Source organism: Myotis nattereri (assembly GCF_964212035.1).
Source record: "Myotis nattereri genome assembly, chromosome: 4".
Classification (NCBI taxonomy): Eukaryota; Metazoa; Chordata; class Mammalia; order Chiroptera; family Vespertilionidae; genus Myotis; species Myotis nattereri.
In genome coordinates this window covers 38,715,506-38,732,357 of record NC_138079.1, presented here as the reverse complement: position 1 = coordinate 38,732,357, position 16,852 = coordinate 38,715,506, and the positions used below count along the sequence as shown (strand labels likewise).

The window sequence follows — 16,852 nt, the reverse complement described above, 5'->3', positions numbered from 1 at the left end:
AATACTTTCTTCTGCTTTAAATAAAATAAAAACCTGAATTCACAGACCTGAAATTTTAAGAGGAGACTCCCATTACAAAATCTTCCTTTAACTAAAGGTTCTTCTAGCCCAAGGCATATTTCCTTACAGATAATTAACTACTTGAGGTGGAAAAGGAATTGGTGGAAGGTGGGAGAGGTAGCAAGTGTGAAAACAACCAGTGACTATCCATCAGGAATTGATACATCTCAGAAAGCCAAGGAGAAAAATAAGAATCTCTTTATTTTAAAATGTGATTTATACTGAACTTTAAAAAAATACAGCTATTTTCCAAAGCAAGCTACTCTGGCTTGGGAGTTCTGAAACATGACTGTGTAAAGAAAAAAATCCAATAGCCCATGGACACAGACAATAGGGTGATGAAGGCCTAGGGTGGGGGCAGGGGTAGGCTGGAGGGGGTCACTGGGGTAAAAAAGGAGGCATGTGTAATACTTTCAACAATAAAGAATGATTAAAAAAAAATCCAAATACAGATGAGAGAAAATTGTTTCCAGAGACTTAGGTAGCTACAATATAAATTCCAAACATATAAAAGGCTGAAAGGCTATTTATTGTAAGAGAAATGGCAAATTTTCTCGTCCCACTGACCTGAAGCAAGTTGAAAACTTGGTAGAAAGGCTGTTTACTAAGGGGAATTAATAAAAACATGGTCCTAATAAGGCCTCTCTGTAGACCTTTTTCTGATGAGGGCAGTCAAGATTAAAAAAATAAAAAGAAAACCTGGGGTGAAGAGCACAATTTCTAGGTATCGAATCTGCCTCATCACTCCCTCTGAATGTATGTCTAACTGTCATTATTCAGAGCTGGCCATTGATTTGCCCACGTGGAACAGCTCCAGGCCTATTACCAGCTACAGGAGAGCATCTGACCTGAGATAAGTGATGTCAAGAAGGCGGCAAGCTCAGCAGGGCCTGGAAAAACCAAGGGGACTGATTAAAAAAGTAATTTATTTGTTGCTGCCATTTGTTTTATTTTTTTCCAGGAATGGGTAAAAAATAAATAAATCCGTGTCTTTGGCATGATTCCAATGGAAACTATATCCACAGTTCTGAATGCCTATCCAAATGCTGGTACAGAACTTTGCTGCATTAAAACTAGTATCAACTTGTCCAAGGTGGACGTGCATTATAATCAAGACAGTTGAGATCTTCTAGCCAAAGATGCCACAAAATAATTCAAACTATTACATGGAAAACCATGTCACAAACCAGAAACTTATTTTCCAATCATAGTTATTCCAGTCTTTTCCATAAAATTGCTTCTGTAAATAGTTTTTTTATCGCGTCAGAGAGATTTTCTTTCCAATAGTTAATAGAATCAATTCTATCCCAAGTTAGCAGTCCTGTGTCTTATTAAGCAGCCACTAGGACTCTATCCTGTTTTCTAGAAGTCCATCAGATGCAGGAGTGCTTTCTTTCCTTGTCATGGTAGCAAAAAGCATATCCATCATCCCCAGGGTTTCTAGCAGTTCTTTTTGGTAATCAATCTCTTTTTCTACAAGTCCTTGAAGTAACAAAAACTTTTTATCAACTACAGGCGACTGACCAATTACCGGCAGATATATATCTAGAAATAGAGAGAGAAAACACAATAACTAGAAATATCTTTCTAAACAATAAATGAACAATAATATTTAGAAAAAGCATAAAAATATTATATACAAAGATACTGGAAGATCTATACTTATTTTATATGTATGATTTACAGAAAGTAAACAATTTATCTGAGTAAATATATTTCAAAAAAGAAGTAGTTATAAAAAGCAGAGCATGAAGCCCTAGCCGGTTTGGCTCAGTGGAAAGAACGTCGGCCTGCAAACTGAAGGGTAAGATTCTAATCAAAAGCACAAACCTCAGTTGCAGGCTTGATCCCCAGCCTTGATCGGGACTTATGTGGGAGGCAACCAATTGATGTGTCTCTCTCACATCAATGTTTCTCTCTCTGTGTCTCTCCCCCTCCCTTCCACTCTCTCTAAAAATCAATGGAAAAATATCCTCATGTGAGGATTACCAACAACCAAAAAGTAGAGCATGGACGTTCTGACTTATTTTCATTTCCCCATTAAAAAATAGTCACTGTCACTGTAGATGTTTAAAGAAAAAAGGTTTTTTTTTATCATAACCCTAATAACAGCAATTCAAAGTTGAAGCACTGTAAACATTTACTCCATTTTAAAATGCATTGATTTACTGTTGTTTGTTTTCTCCATAAAAATCTTCCATCAAGAATTGCTAAAAACAAGGTATTTTGATTTGAGTTCCAAATTTTATTTCATATTTTGACATCTGACTTTTGCAAGCATGCTTGGATTTTTTGAGTTTTAACAATTACTTACCAATAACTATTTCAGCAGCATTGATCAAAACAGAAGCAAATCTCGGCTGAGACAGATTCCTACAAAGCAAAAATTGTTTACTGAAACTTGCCAACTTGAAAAAAAAATCTTAAAATTGTTTTGAGTTGTTCTATCAGTTCTCTACAAAGATTACATTAAAAGTAAATGTCTCTCATTTGGGCATAAAGGATTTTAGATGTAAAAATACACTGTGTGTCATAGACATGAAACATACCTTATCAAAAAATTAAGAACACGACTGATTTCCTTTTCATCCCGACCTGCAAGGGCATTTGCAAGAACTCCTCTTCGATTGAGTTCCTTTATGATGGAAACTGTAATCTCAGGTGTCTTGATTGTACAACTGGGCTAGAAAAATTTTCAGAGTCAACATGAGCAGACAAGACAGCACAAGAGAAATTACAGTCTTGAAACTTACTAACAATTGCCAAACTTAAATAAATTTCATCTTCACAGTTTTGAGTGATGGTACTACACAAGTAATAAAATGATTCCTTTAACAATATGCTCCCTGTAGGTTCAATTGTAATAAATGCACCGTTCTGGTAGGGAATGTTGTTAATGGAGGAAGCTGTGCAAGTGTGGAGGCAAGGGCTACATGGGAAATCTCTGTACCTTCCCTTCAGTTTGGCTCTGAACCTAAATCTTCTCTAAAAAAAGAAAGTCTTAATAAAAAGAATTTTACACACACACACACACACACACACACACACACACACTCACTCACTCCTCACTCACCTCAAGGACTCTGTCAAGTGCTTTGGATATCCGGAAATTTTTCAGATCCCTGTCATACAATTCTAGGTGTTTTTTTGATGGCCTGTTAATCAAAATGTCATCCTGCATTGAAAAGTAAATTTATAGAGAAAAATCAACACCTGTATAGAGTTTCATTCAAAATAAACTTTTTCATAGTGGCATTTTTCATACCAGGGCACTCCTGAACTATTCATGAATAATGATCCCATGCCCATAATATAGGTAAAATGAAATTGGGATAATTTGTCACATCAATGTGCTCTTACTCTCTTATGATTTTAACTTACAATGCATACACAATACCTCCATTCTGGGAAAACATTACTGATTTCAATTCTCTTTACATGTCAAGCAATGTGATTTAGTAGAAAGAAAAAAAAAGATTCAGAGAAATTACGATCTAGTCAACAATTCTGTTACCAGGAATGAAATTCTGGACCAATTTACAACTTCCCCATCCTCTCTGATGCCAAACGGGAACATTTTGACTCTACAACTTTTCAGGGCTGTTTAGAAGATCCCATCAGGTGGCACGGGAAAGACATCGCTTTGAATATGGTGAAGCACTACAGCTTTGTTATGATGCAGGTTATTAAATAAAGTCCTTATTCCCCATTCCTTATTAGGAGGGTCCCCAATCTAGCAATCTAGAGATAAATCTGATATAGAAAAAAATCAAAATAAAGTTAAATGCCATGTAAACTATACTTTCCAGTAATGTGCAGGGAATTGGCTACTCTAACAAATTTCTCCTTAAAAAAAAAAAAACTTTATATATATATATATATGCCTTTTGCCCTAGCCGGTTTGGCTCAGTAGATAGAGCGTCGGCCTGAGGACTGAAGAGTCCTGGGTTCGATTCTGGTCAAGGGCACATACCTAGGTTGCAGGCTCAATCCCCAGTAAGGAGGGGGGTGCAGGAGGCAGCCGATCAATAATTCTCTCTCATCATTGATGTTTCTCTCTCTCTCTCTCTCCCTCACCCTTCCTCTCTAAAATCAATAAAAAAAATATATACTTTTTTAAAAATACCTTTTGCTTCATATAATTTTTCCCTTTAATAAAAGTTCGATATGCAGGCCTTCTTCTTCTGGGAAAAGAATCCTTCTTCGCTTCCGATTTCCGATGTTTAACACTCAGTATTCCATTGGTCATTCCTACAACTATTGTCTCATCTTCATGCTAACAGCGGTTAGAAAAAAAGGTTAGTCTATTCCTAACTCATAATTTATCATACTTTTTCTTCAAAATACCACTTATAATGTGTTTGCTGCTTATCCATACTTTCACCAAGAGTTCCATTCAGATACAGATATTCTGCCTAACAATGATCTATGCAAAAATTTAGAGCAAAATCATTTTCTCCTCTAGGATACTATTATATGGACAGAATTTATACCTGTTATAAATCATCATTGGCAGTTTGTATAATAATATGCAGTTAATGACATCTTGGAAAACTCCAAAATATTTTTTTCTGCATCCTATTACTAGGAAAAAAGGATTATGTAGTGACATGATTTTCTACTCTTGCCAAGAAAATATTTGATCTTCCTCTCCCAATTTGGATTTCTCTAGAATGTATCCCAATATCCTCCTCCTCAATGGCTCGTGAAACTGGACAGTGGACATTCCAGAAAGAGCAGTCAACTGAGGAAAGAAGATACTCTGTAGTCTCCTGTCCTCCAGGTCCCCACCCACCTCAGAGAGCCAATCTGACTTTCTAAGAACTTAACCCTTGAGTTAAATGTTCTGAAGAGTTTTACCAACTTCCCAAGTCCTGACCTTAGTGCTAACAAGGCCTGCAGCACTGCACTTGGTTTGAAGCTATGCAGTGTGCGGGACCGAAATCTGATCGCATGCTAAGTTACCGGGACAAGTCATATATTCTAGTAATTATCTTAATTCAATACTCTAATGTGGCAAAAAGAAAATGAGATTTATTTGAATACAAAGATAAACCCTACCATTCCATTTTAGTTTCATTTAACAGGCGAGGTTAGGGGGAGCTTTAAAAGAAACCAAAAGTACTTACTGCAAGTGCAAGACTCAAAATTGAAGCTGCATAATCAAAACTGTGGACTACTTTGTAGGAAGCTGTGCTATATACTTTCACCTTCCTAATAAAAAAGAAAGCTTTGTCACACAATATCTTGAAAATGAGTATAAAATTTCCCATTTTTTGAAAATTTAATACAAAAAATATTAAAATTTACACAATAAACAATAATTAGTAATATTAATTACAAACTAATTCATCACTGAATCCTCTCTTTTGGGTCAAGAACTACTGCAGACAGAGCCAAGTTATCTAGCTTTTAGTCCAGGGGTCCTCAAACTTTTTAAACGGGGCCAGTTCACTGTCCCTCAGACCGTTGGAGGGCCGGACTATAGTTAAAAAAAAACTATGAACAAATTCCTATGCACACTGCACATATCTTATTTTGAAGTAAAAAAACAAAACGGGAACAAATACAATATTTGTACTTGCATGTGGCCCGCGGGCCGTAGTTTGAGGACCCCTGTTTTAGTCCCAAGTTGCCTAGTAACACATTAGAGAGAATTTGCTACATGTTTACACAATAAATTCCTTTGTATTAGAAGTATTTATTTTCTAGCTTTAAAATGAATGCTTTTTAATAAAGACTGAGGGGGGAAGGCTTTACATAATGCGGGAGGAACTAAAAATGACCAGCATGCCCTGACCAGTTTGGCTTCAGTGGATAGAGCGTCGGCCTGCGGACTGAGGGGATCCCAGGTTCGATTCTGGTCAAGGGCATGTACCTTGGTTGTGGGCACATCCCCAATAGGGGGTGTGCAGGAGATGTGATCAATGTTTTTCTCTCATTGATGTTTCTAACTCTCTATCCCTCTCCCTTCCTCTCTGTAAAAAATCAATAAAATATATATTTTTAAAAATAAATAAATAAATAAAAATGACCAACAACAGAGGAATATAATTCTAGAACTGTGCTGTAGTTCTAGCCACATGTGGCTACTGAGCACTTGAAATGTGGCTAGTGAAAATGAAGAACTGAATTTTTTATTTTACTTAATTTTAATTAATTTAAATTTAATTTTAAAGCTGAAGCAGTATAAAAATATTTTTCTGTTAAACACCAGTATGTTTCACTTTAATCACTATAAAATATTGTTACTGGAGGGCATGTATTACATGCTAAAATTGTTTCTAGTATCTCATTAATTTTTATAGTGATTACATACTGAAATAATATTTTAGATACAGTGAAATAAATGATGTTTACCTAGTTAAATTAATTTTACCTAGTTTTTACCTTTTTAATGTGGTTACTATGACATTTTAAATGGCATATATAAGCTCACATTACATTTCTACTAGACAGCACTGTTCTAGAACATTAACTAATAGAATACTAATACCTATTTAAAATAGTGAAATTGGACTACATTAATATATATAAACTTTTACATGAAGTTTTAAATTTTAAATATTATAAACTAGAATATATACATATACTCATTATAACTGTTTGAAAATATACAAATATACCAAAATGATTTTAAAAAGAAACTACAGAATATAGATTGTTTTAAAAGATCAATGTTTGAATGGTTCAGTAAAATTCCTTAAGTATGCCCTGGCTGTTGTGGCTCGGTTGGAGCGTCATCCAGTGCACTGAAGGGTGTCGGGTTCCATTCCTGGTCAGGGCAAGTACAGGAGTCAACTGATCAATGTTTCTCTCTCATATCTCTCTCTTCCTTCCCCTCCCTCCCTTTCCCATCCCCATTCTCTAAAGTTAATTAAAAAAGTGTATCCTCAGATGAGAATAAAAATTCCTTATATGTAAGTTAAAGCAATAAACTACATCTAAGTTTTCTATCCTATGTAATAAAAGAGAAACATGGTAATTAGCATACAACCGCTACCCTTCCCATTGGCTAATCAGGGCGATATGCAAATTAACTGCCAGCCAAGATGGCGGCCGGCAGCCAGGCAGCTTAAAGCGAACAGGAGGCTTGCTTGCTTCAGTGACGGAGGACTCCAACGTTCCCCACCTGCCGCTGCCGGCCTCTGAGCTCCTAAAGCAACAGCTCCAAAAGATACAATGTTTCAATTATAGAAGCTAAAAGATGGCGGTTAATTTGCATATACTAGCGGGCGAGTGAAGACCAATGACAGCATGGAGGCCAAGCGGTACAGAAGGGAGCCAAGTAGAGGCCGCGAGGACAGAAACGGAGCCGCAGCCTCTGTGAGCGGGAGGGGCAGTGGCTGAGGGGAAGGGGCAGCAGCTGGGAGCGGGAGGGAAATCCCAGCCACAGCGGCTGTGAGCGGGAGGGGCAGCGACTAGGAGCAGGAGGGCAAGCCCAACCACTTTGGCTGGGAGCATAGGGGGCAGCGGCTGGGGGCGGAAGGGGCAGAGGCTTGGAGGGGAGGGGCAGCAGCTGGGAGCGGGAGGGCAAGCCCAGCCCCAGGCACTGGGATCAGAAGGGCAAGCCCAGCCCCAGCAGATGGGAACGGCTTAGAGCGGGAGGGCCAGCCAAGCCCCAGCCACTGGGATCGGAAGGGCAAGCCCAGCCACTGTGGCTGGGAGCATAAGGGGCAGCGGCTGGGAGCTGAGGGGCAGAGGCTGGGAGCGGGAGGGCAAGCCCAGCCCCAGCAAATGGGAGCGGGAGGGCAAGCCCAGCCACAGGGGATGGGGGCAGGAGGGCAAGCCCAGCCCCAGTGACTGGGATTGGAAGGGCAAGCCCAGCCCCAGGGGATGGGGGCGGGAGGGCAAGCCCAGCCCCAGCGGATGGGAGTGGGAAGGCAAGCCCAGCCCCAGCCACTGGAAGTGGGAGGGCAAGCCCAGCCACAGGGGATGGGGGCGGGAGGGCAAGCCCAGCCCCAGCGGATGGGAGTGGGAGGGCAAGCCCAGCCCCAGCGGATGGAAGCGGGGAGGGCAAGCCCAACCACTGTGGTTTGGGAGCATAAGGGGAAGCGGCTGGGAGCAGGAGGGCAAGACCAGCTGCAGGGGCTTGAAGCGGGAGCGAAGCCCGCCTCAGCAAGTTTCGCTCCCTTCTCTGCTTTGCTCCAGCCACAGGAAGCCCTATTCTTGCAGGAATATTCCTGCAATGGGCCTCTAGTATGTAAATAAAAGATCAAAACTATTTTCAACTCAACAGAATTTTTTTCATGGAAATCATTTGGCAGAATATTTATTTTATCACAAAAACTGCAGAAACAACTCATTTCCAGCAATAAATACTTATCCTATATAATAAAAGGCTAATATGCAAATTGAAAAAACAGCGGAATGACCGGTTGCTATGACACACACTGACCACCAGGGGGCAGACACTCAACACAGGAGCTGCCCCCTGGTGGTCAGTGTGTTCCCAAAGGGGGAGCACTGTTCAGTCCAGAAGCGAGGGTCACAGCTGGTGAGCACAGCAGCAGTGGTGGAGCCTCTCCCACCTCCATAGCAGCACTAAGGATGTCCGAATGACTGTCCGACTGACAGGGAGTGGGCCTAAGCCATCAGTTGGACATCCCCCGAGGGCTCCCAGACTGCGAGAGAGAGCAGGCCAGGCTGAGGGGACCACTTCCCTCCCCAAAAGCATGATTTTCGTGTACCGGGCCTCTAGTATACTAATAAGAATGAAGAAAGAAAATGAAAATGCTAACCTGTCCAGTGAACCAGAGAGTAACCTCTGTCCAGAGCTGCTCAGACATAAACATGTCACAGTTTTATGATGATTTTTCAAAGACACTAGCAACTGTCCTCCTTTTAGCATGTCCCAGACTTTAACATAACGGCCTCCTATAAAAAGAAATAATTATTAGTTTGATATTCCAACTATAGATTCAAAAATTTAAGACCTGAAGAGCATTCTTCACTGGACACTCCACAGCACAGAGGTTAAGTGAGGGATTCCAGAGTCAGATTGCCTGGTTTCAAAGCTGACTACCTTTTGCTGGGTGTGTACCTGATAACAATAACAGCTCCTACCTCGCAGAGCTGTTAGGACAATTAAGTAATTTCTTATTTTTAAAATACACAAAACTACATGGTAAAATAAAAAGTAAAACCAAAAGATTTCAACAAAATTATAATAAAACATTTTTCAAAAGAAATGTTGTAATACCATAGAAATAATGCAGATTTTATTTCCAAAAAATTTTGCGAATCCCAATCTAACTGAAAAACTTCCCTATAACTTTTTCTTACTTTAAGAGTTGGAAGGATCCTAAAACACAATTTAATCCAATGGTTAAAAAAGAATTTTTTAATTCAGCATCTTAATGAAATATTAACGGCTTCTTAATGAAATCTTAAGCAGAAGTCTAAGAGGTAAAATAGAAAAAGGGGTTGTGGAAGGGGGAACAAATGTCTTACCTAACTGACTGTGCAAGAGGGCCTGGAACCCAATTCACGGTCCCTGTCTCCTCACATGTGGCAGCTCATGAGAGAGATTACAGTTTGAAACACTGATCTAGCCTAACCTCTCCTTTTCAAGATCGATAAAAGCTAAGGGATTGCTCAAGGTCACATAACTAGAGACACAGTAATCAGCATACAGGTACCTATCATACTTCTCATCTTGAGCTTTTCATTTCTCTAAACAACAGCAAGACAAATAGCTACGTTTAACAATGTCATCAACTTTTTTTTTTTTAATCCAATAGGTACTGGGGAAGAGTATAAAACAGGATACTTTTAGAATTTTTTTTAAAAGGCTACACACAGCCTTTTTCTAGTAGGCTATAAAGTACACATACTATCTATGTATGCTTCCAAGGGCAACACATTAATTTTGATTTGACAAATGACAATAGCCACTTCACTTCTTCCATTATAATTTTGAAAATGCACTATGATCAACATAAGCACACTTCAGCTCCACCCTAGATGAAAAATGTATCCAAGGCCTCTTTGACCTCACATTACCTCCTCCTCCTGCACTAGCAGCTATTTCCTGGGTAAGGCCATTTCATCAAGAGCCACATGAAAAAGACAAGCCTGATTCTAGATCTGAAAGAAACTGTGTTTTCAAAAACTGCCATAGATCTCTTATGTAAGAATAACAGCAGGTGTACAACCTGGATTTCTGGGTTAAGGACATAAGCAGACTCTCAAGTTCTGGGATTTCAGATCTATTTACCACTTTGCCTTGGACAAATTAGTTAAAACTTTTATTTATTTCCTCAGTTGCAAAACAGGAAGCAAACTACCTCCCTTGTGGGCTCATCTAGGGCATCAGAGAGAATAGCAGTGTCTGGTTCACATTAGGTACTCAATAAATGATAACTGCTTGCAGGTCCCACTTATCAATTGTTTGAGCAAACACATATAGATAGGCAATTCAAGTGCACACTGATAAATTATAAAAAGTAACTGCTAAAGAAGTTATCTGATTCAAGACCAACATACTGGTGAAAGCAATTTTTAAAAGAAATACCTGCTGATACCAGAAGACCTCCAGAGGGATAAAGCAGGACACTTTCCACTGGCTGACCATGCTCTACCGAGATAACACTCTTGTTTGTTCGTGTATCAAACATCTTCACAGTATGATCATATGACCCTAGAATGTCAATTTTTATTATTGAGTTTCACTAGTCAAAACAACAAAAACTACTAGTATGTGTGTGTGTGTGTGTGCATGTACATATATTCAAACATAAAATTTTAAAGGAGAAAAGCTTAGCCCAGCTGGTGTTACTCAGTGGTTGAGAATCGACCCATGCACCAAGAGGTCACCAGTTCGATTCCTAGTCAGGGCACATGCCAGGGTTTCAGGCTTGATCCGCAGTGGGAGTTGTGCAGGAGACAGCCACTCAATGTTGAATGTTTCTCTCTCATTGATGTTTCTACAGTATCTCTCTCCCTCTCCCTTCCTCTCTCTCTAAAAAATCAATAAAAACATATTAAAACAAATAAATAAACAAAATAAATAAATAGAAAAAAGCTTAGATGAAATTTTTAAAGAGTCATATGTAAATTCATAAAGATATAGTACCTCCAAACTCTTTGGTACCATTATCTGTTTCTGAAGAAGCACGATATTATATTACACAGAATCTTAAACTATTCCTATCTCCAGGCTCTGTCACTACTGAGTCATCAGGGAATCTCTGCACAGGCACCCAAAGACTGACTGCATTGTCTAGTTTCCTAGCTGCTGGAGACTCTGAAATCAGAATACTAAACCCATTACAGTTCTGACTGTCTTATGTTTTCAAGGCAGCCTGGTGTTTCCAAGTGCATTTGGAGGACAGTAAGAACAATCACCAAAAAAAGAAAAAGAAAACTGGATAAACAAAAACATATGTTTATTAAAAAATACTTAAACTCCTCTATCCAAAAACAATCCCAAAGCATATTAAAATCTAGCACGGTAAAGTTATCAACTTTGGGGGGGAGGGAGGGGGAAGAGGGGAGAGTGAGTTTACCAACCTGTTACAAAGAGATCTGGGTTCAGCTTGCTAGCACATCCACACCTCACATAATCAGAATGTTCTTTGAATGTCAGAATTTCTTTGGAGTTTGGAATATCCCATAATTTAACTGTATAATCATCAGCCCCAGAGACCACATGATATTTGTCAGCTGTAAAATCTACTGTATGGACTGCTCTGAAAGATAAAGGATCAGTTTATTAAAAAGCAAGAAAAAATTGTATGTCTGACACCTTCTAACATAAAACACTTCTTTCCCCCAAATGTTTCAGGGTATAATTGCAGGGTGAAATCATAAAGAGGGGGGAAAAATATTTAAAACAGGTGTCTGTCCTCAAGCTAACTTAAAATTTTAAATACCCATGCACTATGAAGTTAATAAGAATATTAAACAATAGCCTTGAAATTATATTTTATAATATGTTAACAATTTGAAAGTAAAATATTCTAAATGTTGGTACACAGGTACTTTTCTTTAATTTAAAAAATTTCAAAATGGGTAGTTTCTTAAAAAATCCTAAGATCTGCCACTAAATAGGATCATGTTAAGTAAATTTCTGTTATATTTTAAATGTTTCATTGATGGGATAAGACGATCCTGATAATCTATATATATAAAAGCCTAAGTGGCCAGCCGACCATCTGACTGGTAGCTATGACACACTGACCACCAGGGGGCAGACGCTCAATGCAGGAGCAGGAGCGGAAACCACAGCATGGACACATGGAACAGACTGATGAATCTCAGAGGGAAAAGGGAAGGAGGGAGGGTGGGAAGAGATTAACCAAAGAAGTTATATGCATACTAGAGGCCCAGTGCACCAGTGGTGTCCTTCAGCCTGGCCTGCGCCCTCTCACAATCCGGGACCCCTCAGGGGATGTCAGAGAGCCGGTTCCAGCCTGATCCCTGCAGGCCAGGCCAAGGGACTCCACCGGTGCACGAATCCATGCATTGGGCCGCTAGTACAATATAAAAAAAAAAACACTCTTGAGATTTTAAATTGATAGCAAATTATAGAAATGACATTGGTAATCCTGAAATAAAGTTATAATATAAAATTGCCTTGACAGTTCAATTTATCAAGGGGCAAAATACTAAATCCAAGAAGAAAGAAAATCCACCTTCCAACTTAACTTCAAAATGAGAACTAATACAGTTCAGGCTTATAAAGTTCTCATTAACAGTTGTGAGGCTGCCTTTAGATCAGTGCTTTATAATAGCAATTGGGTCAGGGATCTCACTGAGAAGTTAATGAACACTATAGAATGTCTCCCTAGATAAATATCCATTTCCTAAAATGTTATATAAAATGCTGGGGAATTCATAAGCCCCATCAAAATGGACCTTAGGACTGAACCAGGAAACAGACTGTCTTACAACAACCAAGAAATAAAGTGTTTAAAGATACATAATCTTCTCTATGTTTTTACTCAAAGCCCAGAAAACAGAGTTTACAAAGCTAAACATAAAGAACACATAAAAAGCATGTATCTAAAACTGTATGGTGGAAAAAATGAATTAGCCTTGTGACAATTTTGCAATATATACAAACATCAAATATAATGTCGTATGTAAATTATACCACAATTAAAAAAGATTTTTTTAACTGTCTCTTACTTGGTATGGCCTTCAAACTGCCTGAGGGGAGCCCTCCCAGTTATATCAAAAAGCTGAACTCCACCATCTTCACTGCCAGCCACAAGCAATCTACCATCCTGTCGATAAGTAGCACAGTAAGCTGTGTCTTTAAATCGGGAAAACGTTTTTATAGGTTCCTGGGAGTATCGGCCATAAATGTGAATCTACAAGAAAAAAAACATGGTGTTTAACCAGATGGCTCACAATTAGTAGTAAATATAAACTATAAAAAGAAAAATAAATGTAATGTTATATTTACCCTTGAAGAAGCTGTGACAGCATAATTATATGGAGGCTGTGGAGAAAAGTCTACTTTTGACACTGCGCCAAACTCCTTGATCTGAACAGGGGTCTTAATAAAAAAAATAATACAGAGTATTAACAATTGCAGTATTCACAGAGTTACAACTGAGAATATCTATTTGTCTTTATAATCTAGAAGAATTAATTTTACATCACTTCCTCCTTAGATTAAGAAAAGCAAAAAAAACACACAAAACTTCTTGCATGAGATTCAAATTCTAAAATTTAATTCATTTGTCACTGATTAATCATCTATTTTGTACTAGGCACTTGTATGATTAAGCAGCAATTTATATAAAATTCCAAGAAAATATCTAGTATCAAATTTTCTGCCCAAACTATAAGCTGCTGATAGATTGTTTTTAGTTATTAGTTCTCTACTAGTGTATCCAAAGTATAACACATGCTGGAGAAATTGGCATAAATACTTACCTTATAGTTGTTCCAGTACAGTGTATCCTGGGTGATTTTTTCACCAAGTATAGGGTATGTCTGAATAGCTACAGGCTTATAACCAGCCATAGTTTCATACAATTAGACTGTTATCCGAAAGTAAGTAGTCTGAAACTGATGTTAGAAATAATTTTAGTGATTCTGCCTTATGTCTGAAAAAGAAAATATTTTAATACATCCTATATAATAATAGGCTAATATGCAAATTGACCAAATGGTGGAACAACCTGTCGCTATGATACGCACTGACCACCAGGGGGCACTCAATGCAGGAGCTGCCCCCTGGTGGTCAGTGTGCTCCCACAAGGGGAACACCGCTCAGCCAGAAGCGAGTGCAGCGGCAGTGGCAGGAGCCTCTCCTGCCTCCATGGCAGTGCTAAGGATGTCCGGCTGAAGGCAGTCAGACATCCCCCAAGGGCTCCCAGACTGCAAGAAGGAGCAGGCCTGGCTGAGGGACCCCCAACCCACCCACCCCAAGTGCACGAACTGAGTGCACCAGGCCTCTAGTATTACTCATAAACCTGTATATATACAGTTGTGATTTTTCACTCTGCATACTGTCAAAAGGCTGTATAGCAGCTTAGTGATCAGTAAACCATTTAATTATAACACAGAAGAAATAATCTCAAGAAAGCAGGAAGAATACAAATAGGGCTACCATACTACACCATCCAATTCAGCTATACACAGAGGCTACATATAAATGTCCTCACACCTAACTGACCAATTTATAACACTTAGAAATAAATCTAGCTTAGCCGTCCAGTAGCCAAAGCAGAGAGAAGCATGATGGCTTAGAATGTTCATTTATTGAAGGTGAAACTGCAAATATAAAAGTTTCCTGAAACTAAATTAAAATGACATTTAGTCTTTAAGAAGACAGGGATTGACATCCTGAAAGCCTAAAATGCCAAAAAGAATGGAAAACAAAACTAATATTCTAATGTGGAAGCTTAAAATTAAATTTAAAAGCTTAAAAGAAAATAAAACAAGAAGATAATATTCTGATGTAGAAGCTCAAAATTAAATTAATTTTTAAGATGGTTTAAACAATAAGAAAACAAGAATAAAGCAATTCTGGAATTAAATCTTAATTAAAGTGAGAGAACAGAATGAAACTTTAACTGACATGTAATTAAGTCCAAATTGTCTTTCCAGAACTATTCAATCTGCAAAAGATTCCATTTTATCAGATGAATGATTCTGATGGTACAATTCATCATCTATCCCAGAAAGCCTGAAAATAGTGCAGAGGTAACACCAAAAACTGTAAGTGCAACATATTTTAAAGGCTGTTTTGATGAAACATGGTCATCAACGATTAAAAGGGGGGGAAACTTTTCTGTTCATTCAAGTACTTACAATGTATAAGACACTGTTCTAGGCACTAGGGATACAAGGATGACTGAAAGACATGGTCTGTACCCTCACACCTGAATATTCTCCATTTCAGCTGTGATTGGCATCAGCTAGGAATCTGGAATCAGCCTTGACTTGTCCCTTCCTTCTCACTTCTAACATCCAAAAAGATCTGCTGATTTTACCTCCCAAATTAAACTTCATCACGTTCACTCCACCTAGTTCCACTGCCCTAACTCAGATCTTCTCATCTACGAAGAGTGTGACATAAGGTCCTCCTAACTCCCTCACCCATCTTCCAAATGGCCATCAGAGATATCTAACGACAAAGAATGTCTGTAGAATGAAGGAAAGGACGCATTGTGCTGGATTCTATGGGAAAACACAAAATTAAAATCACAAGTGGGATCTATAAGATGAACATAAGAAGAGGAGTTGACAAACTTTTTCTGTAAAGGACCAGGTGTTAAATATCTTAGGCTTTGTGGGCCAACAGGAAAACAGGGGGTATTAATGTAGCTACTTATATAGTAAGAAAGAAAATTTCCAATGAAACCCCCAAAGCAGTTATGATTACAATTTTTAATTTATGAATGAAAATGGGATTTGGGGGAGGGAGGAGAATATTTCACTCACTTCAGGTTCAAAGTGAGTGTTTCCTATCATCAAATAGACTGGAAATGTTCATCTGTAAAAACCATTCTTGGCTCACTGACTGCCCAAAAACAAGCACCAGGCCCGATCCGCCTGCAGGACTTGGCCCCATGGTAGAGTGTGAGCAGAAGAGCACGTCGCTGTGTCCTGAGAGAAACAGCTTCACATTCAGAAGGGAAACTGAGGAGCAGCAGCAGTGGTTGGCCAGATGCGTGAGGAACAGCACCGGCCGGGGGGAGGGGGGCCGGCGCGACACAGTGCAGGGGCATGGAGGCGAGAAGTGATGTGACATCTGGGTGGCTCCCAGGAAGATTCAGTGTGCGTTTCCGCTGGGCTGTGAAGTTCTGGATAATATTAAAACAGACGGCGGAGGAGGGAGTATTTGAAACCGAGGGAACCTCCTAGGCACAGAGATGGAAATTTGCCCACTGCCTTGCGAAGATGCGGATTATTCCGGGGGCGAATAACAGTGGACAGTGTAACGGGGCTGCGATCGTAAAGGAGGGGAATCTGGGTGGAAGAGGAATTGAGGGGATCCCCATGGGCTGGCTAAGAGGTAACCAGCGGAGACTGGGGAGCCCAGAGGAGCATGCCACCCACCAAGGCAGACCCGGCGTGGGTCTGAGCTACCCTCCTCGGGAGCCGCCTTCACCTACCTCCGATGGGCCCCGAGGGTGCGCCGAGACACCCGGACTTCGGGAGAATTTCTTGGATCCCGCTAGACCCCTCCCGGGGCAGCCCAGAATCACTAGGAGCCGGTCACATGGACCCTCAGGAGTCGCCCAGACACCCGGCGAATGGAAAGGCCAGGCCCGTCGCCCGCTGATGACGTAACCGGCTCAGGCTCCGCGGAGCTCGCAGCTCCGGT

General features: G+C 39.7%; 1 protein-coding gene across 1 annotated transcript; it reads right to left on the bottom strand.

Annotated features, from left to right (window-relative positions):
• Positions 1-235: 235 nt before the first annotated feature.
• On the bottom strand, positions 236-16,811 carry UTP15 (UTP15 small subunit processome component). Its single transcript, XM_081090523.1, has 13 exons — positions 16,641-16,811; positions 13,951-14,085; positions 13,475-13,567; positions 13,195-13,379; positions 11,575-11,753; positions 10,577-10,702; positions 8,802-8,937; positions 5,190-5,274; positions 4,187-4,336; positions 3,134-3,235; positions 2,610-2,743; positions 2,375-2,433; positions 236-1,605 (listed from the first exon to the last, which is right to left on the bottom strand). The coding sequence occupies exons 2-13, from the start codon at positions 14,038-14,040 to the stop codon at positions 1,403-1,405; spliced, it is 1,542 nt and encodes a 513-aa protein (XP_080946649.1). The 5' UTR covers positions 14,041-14,085; positions 16,641-16,811; the 3' UTR covers positions 236-1,402.
• Positions 16,812-16,852: the final 41 nt, after the last annotated feature.